An 11,775-nucleotide genomic window follows, 5' to 3' on the forward strand; every position below is an offset into this window, starting at 1 on the left:
TAATAATATAATTTTGAATAAGAAATAGCAATATGGAAAAAAAGGACCAATTTGTAAAGAAATTCAGGGTTTTTCAATTTATTAATGTGATATTTTCAACTAGATTAAATTAGGATTCTTTTGACATATAGATCTTTAAGATCGGCTCAGTGCGAGCTCAAATTTACATAGACAGACACAAAAAATAAAATACAAATTATGGTAAAAATAATACTTTCTCAGCTCCTCATCGAAGCGGGGATAGGAAAATGTTCCAATTTTTTCTCGATGTATTCGAAGTGTTTAATGTGTAAAAGTTGTGTAAGAGAAAATTTTGATGAATTATAATAAAAATGTTATATTTGGATTCAAAATTATAATACTTAATGTCAAAATTAACGTGTGTATTAAAAATATTTTACTGACTAATAGAAATTTTTGAACCATTTCTTATAGTGAAAGTATAATTTTCATAATTTATACAGCTTTAAAATTCACCAATTACTAATGTAAACATATATTGTAGATATTTACTGCTCATTTTCAGACACATTAAATCAATGAATGTATAAAGTAAATTAACAGTATGTACCCTTATTTAGCTTTGACGCCCTCCCATTTTGGCTTACATCCAATGAGTTTTGTGTAAACACGCACGATTTATCTACACCTACTAACCATTTACAAAAGGTTTACTTGCTGTAGAAATTTTCAATATTTCACACCCTACTATAACTTATTTAATAGTATTACTTATTTATGATCTAGATGTTATAATTTAGTCAATAAAGTAATCATGGCCAAGTCTTTTTTATAATTAATACATATTCATTATCATTCTTATACCTATAATTCGTTTAAAAAAATATTCACAAATCATAGTTGTGTCTAGTAAAAGTTATTTTAATTTTGATTGGTCTTCATAGTTTTGCCATTTTTGTACTACTGAATCCACGACAGATTTTTTGTATTCTTCCCACCTCTCAGAAGTCACAAACTTTTGAAAACATTGTTGGACAGAAAGTGTACTTAAATTTAATGAACATACTATTCGGCCCCATATGTTGGCCGTATTGTGTTTCGTCAAGAAATTCAATGGCACTAGCAAAAACTTGACTTCGCTTATTGTTACTACTAAACATCCATTTTCAGATTTTTCACCTACCATGTAAAATGAAAATCACTAAAATTATATTTTATTAATTTATAAGCCTTATGTTTAATAATATTGAATATCTGTTTTTATGTTTTAAGTTATAAATTTACCGATGTTAAATACAGATCCTGGCCCGAGTTCAGAAGTTTTAACGTAAACTGTGCGGTGTTTTGGATCTTTACAATTTTTGCAGTCGCTCTTAATAAGTCTGTATTGATATTTTCCCACCGATAAAAAACATTTTATATGCAATTTTTGAATACGTAGACAACGACCACTTAGTAAAAAGTACGCATCACCTGAACACATGCTTGAATCTTTTTCTGTTAAAATTAAAACCATAATTTACAAATTATACTTTTATATTATTTCAGTAACCCAAATTAAAAATAGCCTTTCCGTAATTTAATTATTTATGTTTTAGCTTAATACAATGCTAAGAAGGTATTCATGTTATTATGACGTGTTTTTTTAGACCGACATTGTATTTTATAGGTGTTGAAACAATTATTAACTTTATTATACAAAATTATTTAAATGATATGAAACTTATCTTTATAAATTCTAATGTAATAAACAACAGACAATATGAATTTTTGCATACAATTATTTTTAATAAATATGTCGTAAGAATGTGAAAATCAGATTTTTTGTCGTTTTCCTTAATTTTATTAGAAAAGTAAACTGAACAAAAAATTAATAATTTTTTAGAAAAAATAAGTTACAAGAATTTTAATTATATACAATTTTTTTTTTTTAGTAATTAAAAAAATTATTGCCAAAAATATAAAAAAAAAGGAAATTTTCAAAAAATGTGATTATTATCTGTTTTTATTTAGTTTTTTATAAAAAAACAATTGTCTATGCAAGTATTCTTATTGATAAGAATACTTTAAAAGTTAATTACAAATTCTACAAAAATGTTTCTGAAAACTGTTTTGAAAAATCAAAACTTTTGAGGAATTATCTAAAAACTTACATATTTTTATATTTTCTTAACCTTAAGCTTAAAGTACGCACTTTTAATCATGTCCTATAATATTCAAATTATGAAGATATTATTTTTAAGATAATTTATTTATCAGTTATTTAAGAAAAATTTCCGGGCGTCAATTCTTAGTTTTTTAAAAAATTAACCTTTTATATCTAGCCATTAATACTATACAAATTTTTAATTCTTTTAAAATACAAATTATTATTAAATCAAATTTTTAATTAATTTTTTTTAGGTAGCCCACTTCATTTAAATATGCAGTGTGCACAATTTGGAAAATAAGATCTTGTAATTGTTACAAGTAGTATAAAATACTATAGTATAAAATAAGTATAAGGAAGTACGTTATCATTAAGAGATTTTTTATTTAATGTATACAGTAGTAACCTTCTGAAATTACCTCTTCTAGATACATAGCTGTAATATCTACGTCTGTAATAATCATTTTCTGACGGCTACTTCAATAAAAACAGTATGTGTTATAACTTTACTTATATATCTGTTAATTCACATTATTCAAACCGACAAATTAAAATAACTATTCTTATTTGCAATTTGGTAGCCATTTCAATCAAAACATTATTTTGTATAAATGCATGTAAAAAATGAAATAAGACCAATCAGTGGTGAATTATTCTTATTAATCACGCAAGAAATATTTTTAGTAAAATAAATCCTACAATATTTAAAATTTTTTGTTTTCAGTTACATATCTAAGAACAACAAGAAAGTTCATACCCCTTCATCGCTTTAATTGGCGAACTTTAAATAAGAATAGTTCAAAAAAAATATTACATGTTTATTAAAAGAGTGCAAAATTCTAAATAAATTAATTCAGTGAGACATAATTTATATAATATTTAATAAATTAATAGTAGGCACTATTTTATTTATTTATAGTGTATTTAAATATGTCGTTTGTCTAGTCTAGTAGACTTATATGTATCAAATTATATTATTTGATATCTTTATATACAAATGGTTTAAAAGATAAAATTTAGTTTAAGCGTTAATTTATCTAATAAATTGATTTAACTTAAAATATAACAATATTAAAATATTATGTTAATCAAATAAAAAGTCAATTTCAATTATCAGTATATATATATACAAAACTAAAATGACTTTCTAACTTAATTAATAAATGTCAAGGCATTTGGTTATACTTGATTTTAGACACCCTTCATTAATATTATTCAGTTAAAAAAATTTTAATGCAACAAACTATATTTTGTTTTTACTATTTTCTTATTATACTAAAACTAAAATTATAGTGAAAATGAAAAATAAAATTATCCAAATAACTGAAAAGAAATACTGCGAACTTACCCCAACAATCATTTAAAAGTACTATTTTATTTGGAATAATATTTGTATAAACATTTTTAATGCTCTAAAATTAAAAATGTAAAATATCGGGATTTAAAATATTAATAATATTTATAAAAATATTTTACCGTTTATAATCGTTTTATATGATTAACTCAGATATTTTTATGTAAATACATTATGCAAATTAGTTGGTAACAAAATACGTCTAATCAAGAAAATTACACAGAGGTGTACATTTAATTTTTTTTTACTAACTTCATTAATTGTATACAATCCTTACTTTACTATGTTGGCTTTTATTAATTTGTTTGAAACAAATTAATCAAAATTAAAATGAGACAAATTGTCTCATTTTGATTCAAACCAAATATGTTTTAATTTCATTCGTTTTTATTTCAAGGAGTATTTTTTAATCAAAGTTGACACTTCATTGCAATCATTCAATATAAATTTGGTTTCGGTTAGATTAGCCATGCGTTAAAAATTACTTAATTGTAATTATTATTAACGGACATACATTTTACTTTGGGATGAATTGGGCCCAATATTCACAAACTATTCAGTATCCTGTGTATCGTCTAATATTATTCGGATGTAGTAACTAATGCCTAATTTTGAAAATTAAACTAGGTGAGTACATAGATAAAATATTGAAAGTGAGTATCGTTGCTGATAGCAAATATAAATATCGATAACACTAAAATATTAGAAAAAAAATATCGAAAAAAATTATTGGTTAAAGTTTTTTTTGGTTTATAATATACATTCTACTAAAATACAATTTGACATAAGCAAACTTCACTTTAAAAGTAAAACAATTTGTAAAAATAATTTTAATAAATTATACATTATTCAATATCATTAATAAAATTAAAACTCGGGTGTCTTATACCATTACCCCACTTTGATCATTTAATGGTAGCAGTTCTTATCACTATGTAGATGAAACATATATTGAATTATAAAATCTGTTGTAGAAAATAAACAAAAACGTAATTATTTAACACTTCATTTTTATTAAGCTTAATATCATAGAGTTATTCTTTTATTATGAAACACTTAATTAATCAAAAAATAAAATAATACTGAGATTTTTTTTTAGGTGCATATTTTTCTCAATTCATTAATCATAATGTATTATTTATGTTTATCTCATATACTTTATAAGGATGTTAATTAAATTTTTTCAAATGACAACATCATAACTAAATAACTAATTTAATAGATAATGATCTAATTAATAAAATGACTGGTCGATAACAACTTTTAAATTATGATTTCGGATGTTAACATTTTATAGTAATAGCTGGAGATGAGACACGATGTTGTTATTTTTGTCATTTACCAGCTGATTTTCTACACGTCACAGTATAAAAAAAATTATATTCATTAAGTGATTTATAATGAATAAATCACCTGTATACATCCTTATACTCCTACTTGAGTATCGTTTAAAGTAAAATATCAACACTTTACTTATATCGGCAATGAAACTACTTCAAATGGAACACTATAATAGTTAATGAAAAAAAATATAAATAATATATACTGTCAGAAAGTGGAACGCTGTAATTACTTAAAATATAACTAAATGTGATAAGAATTTAAATTGTTATAATATAACAATTAAAACGGTTTCGTATGAGGCATCTAGACCGTAGGACGGCTAGTTGTGCACTAGAATGCTGTTTTGCCTTAAGCCTGTTTAAATCGCTATTATTGAAGAGTGAGAAGGGTCACCTGGAAGGATGACGGCTAACCGCACTTCCAATAAGTAACGAGAGTAGACAATAATTAAATAACAAGTAACCACTTATATTAGAAGTTCTTCAAAGTGTATCTTAAATTTAAAGGATAACGGGGGGTCTTTAAATACCAATGGCCGGCGAAGCGGCATATAAAAAAATAATTTAACTAAATTGATACCATAGGAAAATTATAAAAAAAAAATAAAATTCAACAAACTTCAAAATGTTCCATAAATCTAACTACTGAATTAAAATAAGAATTTTTGGTATCAAAATTTTACTTTATGACTTATCTATAAAATGGCTATTTTCAAATCTTAAAAAAAATTTTAATAAAAAAATTAATTTTTAAAATATTTTTTGAAATTGCGAAAAATAACATAAAACATATTTTAAATATAGTTCTATATTGTAAAATTTTATTTTAAAAAAAGTATAAAATGTTATGTAGATCATAAGTTATATGAGTTGTCAGTTAGATCTGTTCCATTGTGTATATTCAGTAAATTAAAAGTAAATTAGATTTGTGAAAATATTGTGAACCCCTTGCATAAAATTTTTATAGCATGAAAATGTTTCACTCTTCAATGCAATAAAAAATTGCAGTCATGAACAAAGGTTCACACCTGCTCCACTCAAATGAGACCTTGAATTCTTATAAAATATTTATAGACAAGTCGTTGATAACGCACATAAATGTAAACAAATTCTAGTACTATTAATTCGAACAATATGGCACGATTAAACAGTAGTAAAATAAAATTAATAAAAACTGAATGCACGTAAGCTGCACTTAAAACAAGATGAAATTTCAGCTGAACCGTTTTTTACTTGTTTTTTTAATTCAAAATAATAAATTAGACTTTTCTATCATTAGACGCCTTTGATCGCAAAACTTTTTTATGCACGTTCGTTGTTCATAGTGTGTGTAATCATATGTCGCGTGCACCACTAGATTTAATAAATGAAAAGCTTAACTTCATAATATGTTATATAAGATATAAAGTATCCTGATGTATTTAGTTAAGTAAATTTGACATGAATCTAGTGAAATACTAACCGTAAATTTGTTTACCTTAATCAGTTGTTCCACTAAAATGAAGTCATTTTTAACAAATTTACATAACTATTTTTTAATTCAAAGTTTTAATGAAGGATCCTAAAAGTTCTTCTTATAAACCTAAGTAGTTCAAAACCGCATAAAGTTTAAAATAATATATGTAAACTCCGATGCGCTGTTATAATAGTCTTGGAGAAATATTGCCATATTAAAATTGAACTGTATAATAACTTGGAATATTTTCCGTGAAATTCAAAGTTAAAATATTTCATATTTCTTATTTTCCAAAAGGAATACTGTACACAAACGTATAATATTATTTTAAATAAATTAGGTAACTCAAGAGTGAATTAAAAAAAACACAAAATTTACTATCAAAGTTTTTATTCTGAACAATTTTTTAATAAAAATAATTTAATTGGTATAAATTATTTAATGTAATATTAAGTTCACTAAAGAATGCCCAACTTTATCTTTGGGTATAGTAGTTAAAAAAGTTTTTCTGCAAAAAAAGTAACGTATATTTATATTCATATAGCTTTCACAAAATATTTCAAATTGCAATGCGTTATAAGTTGATTATTTTTATTCTTCAGCGAATACTATGATTTTTTTTTTTTTTTTTGTGTCATCAAGTGGTTATCTTATTGATCTTAGTTCAAAGTACACTTTAAATTACAATAGAGCAATTATAATAATGATAAAGAAAAATCTTAATACTTAAATTATTGTACATTTAATGAATATATAATAAAAGATACATTTTATCCTTATACGTCTATAAGAGGTTTAGTTAGATTTGACTTAAATGCTCTTGGTGTTTATTGGAAATAACTTTCTTTTTTTACATAATGATGAATTATTTATACAATGAGTTGTGAAAATGATTAAGTTAGTCTTTTCATTGTACAATCATGTTTGTTCATTACCAGACAACAGACTTTTCTATGTAAAAATTTTTATTCATTACATAAATAATGAAAAACAAGAAGGATGGAGAACGGAAAATATTTTCATAATATTATTCGGCGTAATACTTTTTTCAAACTCATTTGTCTTACTTAATATGTTTAGCCCATTAAACATGTTTAATACCAACTCACATCTCTAAAGCTTAATAAAATGTGTAATAATCACTGTTGTTTTTATGTATTGTTTTTTTTTTTTTTTTTGACAATGACCAAAAGGTATAATAATTTAAAAAGTTTTATCATAACCTACAAGCCATCAATCAAATTAAGCATGCATTGCTTCTTTGTGTTGGCTCAAATTTATTTATAATTCATAATTCAACCATTTTGGTGTTTACAATATTTAGAGGTTTTTATATTAAATTTCGATGTTAACTCCAAAGTTGTCATTTTAAGAATTTAACTGTCTTATGTATTGTTTGACATTTAAGACAACGATGTAATAAGTTTTTGCGTATGACAATTAGTGCCATATCACAAATAAATTACAAATGACGATTAGTAACTTGGTTGTTTTGGAAGTTAAAAATAAACAAATAAATCATGAAATAAACGTCATACACAAAATCTAATGACATCAAATAAAACATAAGGTTGTAAAACTATGAAAAACTGTCCTAAAAAAATATTTTTCGAATTTTTGATCATTACCTATATTTTTCTCATAATTGTGATTTTGCTGGTTATTTGCAATATAAAATGAATATTTCTAAATTCCTCATAATATTATCCTTCTACTAGTACTAATTTCATAATTATGAAATTAATTCAATAATAGCTTAAGGGAAACTTCAGCTTTTTTTTTCTAAAAAATAGTCATCAAACTGAAATTTAATGGTCTTTAAAAAAGATTAAAAATTTGTGAAACTTTTTAATATCATCAAATTTGTTTGTTTTTTTAGTAGTTAAATTGTTTAATTATTGCTTAATTAATAATTATTAATAATCTCAAAAACTAGATATGATAAAAAAAAATTTTAAGCTAGATTCGGAATCAACGTTAAAGTTCTACAGAGAGTCTATTTTAATATCGTTAACAACAAATAATAGAGCTTAGGTTTACTTTAGTTTTGTTGCTGGAAAATTTAGGATCTATCAGTATTGGAAGAATGTTCTAACTTCAAAACTAATAGTGATGACTACACAATAGTGTACCAAAAATCTGAAAGGGTTAGCAAATTCATTTTTTAATGACTTTTGAATGATAACCATTTTAAAAAAGCAGTTCAGTGATAACTGAACGCGGCACGTGCCTCCCGTGGACCGAATTTTCTGCTGATCATAAGAGCAAAATTAAAAACATTCCTTTTATTTTTCGTAGTTTATACCTAATCAACTAGTAAAATAGACGTTATCAAAGGAAACTTATTTAAATGTATATCGCTAAAATGTAAACAATATCGGTGTGTGAATTTATCTCGTTACCAATAATTAATTAAAAATAAATAACTTAAGCTCTATTTTTACATCGAAACAATGCATATAGACGCAACTAGGTGAATTGTTATCTAAGTGTTTAAAATACATTTGTAATTCTTTTTATTGTGGGTTTATATTATTCTATTTATCTGCAATAAATTTGTGGACCTTTTTGCAAATTGGCTAATGTGCTTCCCATTATTATTAATTGATTGGGTTTTAAAAACGATTTGTATGATGCGGGCACTTTTCCACAGTAGTAAACTAATATTTATCTTTATAAATAATCATAATTATTCATAATGTTGTGAACATCAGGTTTATTATGATAACGATTTCCCGTTTACACTACAATACATTAAATGATAAGCATAATGTTTAAGGCGAATGTTCAACTACTAATTAAATTAGTAGTTAATTTAGCATTAAAACTTCCATTCTGCTAATTGTATAGATAACTATTATGTCATCTAACCTTCAAAAAGAATTCAGATAAATACAGGTGTAGGACATTAAGTTTAGTATTCGAGTAAATGTAATAACTTTTGTATTGGTGAAAAATCGAGTTAAAATTTATTGTAAAATATATTTTATATATATATATATATTTTCATACAGATATATGGAAACGAAAGAATACATTTTCTACTAAAAAAATACATCAATTCATAGATGACTATTTTTAAAATTACATTAATTTATTAATTTGTCTTATCTATTTTTTTAATTTATCTAATTCATTTTTTAAATTCGTTAAGTATTTTATACTACACCTGTTTAAAATTCGTCTATAGTTTCTATTAAATTATTAATTAAACTATTAACTTAATTTAATTCAATATAAAAATTGTTTTTGCTTGACCCAAGTCATTTTTAAATATTTGTTTAGTTTCAAAATTGTATTTTCAACTTAAATAAGAAATACATTTTGAACATATTTATAACATAAATCAATTTTGGGTATCGTCTGTAAAATTGAAAGAGTAAATAAAAGTATAATTTATTGTACCAACAGCTGTGTTAAAATGAATATTATCAATCATGTTTACAATGGATTCGTAAACTGACTTATTTATCATTCGAAGAAAAATAAATTTTCAAAGAACCCATAAAAGTAAAAAATAGTGGTCACTTATTAAGCTGAACATACGTGGTATAACTAAAATAAATAAAGTTATCTTTCTTGGGTACCTTTGGGGAGTCTAAAAAGGTCATTTTTAGTTGGCGATATTCTTTGTCTTTTTAGGTTTAGATAATCCTTAGAGACGTTCAAATTAAATGAAAAAAATCGATTTTCAAAAAAAAAAAAAAAATGCATTCGTTGTGTTGTTGTATAATGACAATAATATCTATTAATAAAAAATAAAAATCCTTCTTTAGCTCGTGAGAAATAATTATAAATAAAGTATTCAATTTTGCCTAGTTAATAACACTTTATCATTTTTCACTAAACTTAGTAAGTTTATTAAATATTTCATTGATAATTTCGAGTAAAATATTCAAATATAGCATTGTGAAGCTTATAAAAAAATGCTTGATATATAAATTATTATTAGTTTCAATAAAGATTTAATAAAAACTATAAATGAATTTTAAACAAGTGCAGATAAAACACTTAACGCATTTAAAAATAAATAAAATAAAATAGATAGATTATAAAAATAGATAAGACAAATTCATAAATAAATTTAATTTTAAAAATATTCATGTGTTTGATAGATTAAATTAGAGAAAAAAAGTTGAATTAAAACAATTCAAGCTTCAAAGATATTTTATTATACCGCAAAGATTCACATTTGTGGTACAAGTAAGTATATTTGCCATATATTTTAGAAGAAAAGAGCGAACCTTTTATAAAGTTATTGTATTTAATGCTCCTAACAATTTTCGCTCTGAATAATGAAAACCTCTTGAGACATTTTAAAGGTATATGAAAAGAAATACACAGAGATAGCCATCAAAAGGAAAAGCTTTAGGTTGAATGACCCATTGATATTCAGTCTTAAAAATGATTTATTGTTTGAACACCTTAAGTCATACAGTTAACAATTGTTGTCTTAAAAAATATCTGATAAAACGAAATATTTTTAATGCAAAATAATTTTCAATACTATTTAAGTTAAATTAAAAATAATAATTATCGACCAAAACAAGTACTCAATTTTAAAAATAAGTTAGAATTACCGAGAAACGTGAATTTTTATATAATCTAGAGGTATATCATAAAATATTATGAATATTATTATTACAACGATGTATTTTTCTATTTTTTAGGAGTTACTTTGATATTTTTAATTTTATACACAATGATTATGTTGAAATATTATGTTCAATTTTATTAAACAATTCCCTTTTTATTTTGAATATTTATATCTATTCACTCCCTCGTTTAGTAAATTGTTAAAGTCTTACAGCACTAAAACATAATTAGTTTTATTTATTAAATAAATGAGATCTATTTAGTTTTAATGTTTATTGTGGTACTAAATCGGATGCATGAACATAAATATTCTTTTGAATAACTGATTAAGTAATAGGTATTTTAATGTTTGAATATATATAAACACAATTTTACGGTTTAATTTTTAAGTAAGTCCATTAACATTTTTATGCTAGTGGGCATTTTTTTAATTATTTAAAATTTAATATTTTGACTTACGGATTATATAAAATTAAAAACTAAAGGCTTATAAAAAAAGTATCCTATTATAGGATTCCCTATGTAGCTCAAATCATTACATATAGTATAGGTTCTTAAATTTTTTATCTTAAATATTTTTATTGAAGTAAATATTTAAACATAAATATCTTAATATTACCGTGAACAATACATTTGGTCGGATAATATTTAACTGAAGATATTTTAGCACATTCGTGTTTTTCAATGTCTGTTAATTCCGCAAGAGGACGGATTTCATTTAAAGCTCTCATCACTTCCAAAAGTTGTTCTTGGACGGAAGCCATTAAATCATAGTCCAGCTGATCTTTAGGTTTACCCATTACTCGTTCTACGGCGCACCTGAACGCCTCCATGATAACAAAAGAACTTAAGATTTAGAATTACAAGTGTATTATATTACAATAATTAAGTTTACTATACGATACTATTGATTAAA

At 23.8% G+C, this 11,775-nt stretch overlaps 1 protein-coding gene across 1 annotated transcript; it reads right to left on the minus strand.

Moving 5' to 3' along the window:
• Positions 1-330: 330 nt before the first annotated feature.
• On the minus strand, positions 331-11,775 carry LOC126908500 (uncharacterized). The gene is made up of 3 exons (XM_050690634.1): positions 11,479-11,775; positions 1,246-1,458; positions 331-1,140 (listed from the first exon to the last, which is right to left on the minus strand). Exons 1-3 carry the CDS (start codon positions 11,690-11,692, stop codon positions 878-880), a joined length of 690 nt encoding a protein of 229 aa, XP_050546591.1. The 5' UTR covers positions 11,693-11,775; the 3' UTR covers positions 331-877.

This window comes from Daktulosphaira vitifoliae, unplaced genomic scaffold (assembly GCF_025091365.1).
Source record: "Daktulosphaira vitifoliae isolate Bord-2020 unplaced genomic scaffold, ASM2509136v1 Scaffold_5, whole genome shotgun sequence".
In the NCBI taxonomy this organism is placed as follows: domain Eukaryota; kingdom Metazoa; phylum Arthropoda; class Insecta; order Hemiptera; family Phylloxeridae; genus Daktulosphaira; species Daktulosphaira vitifoliae.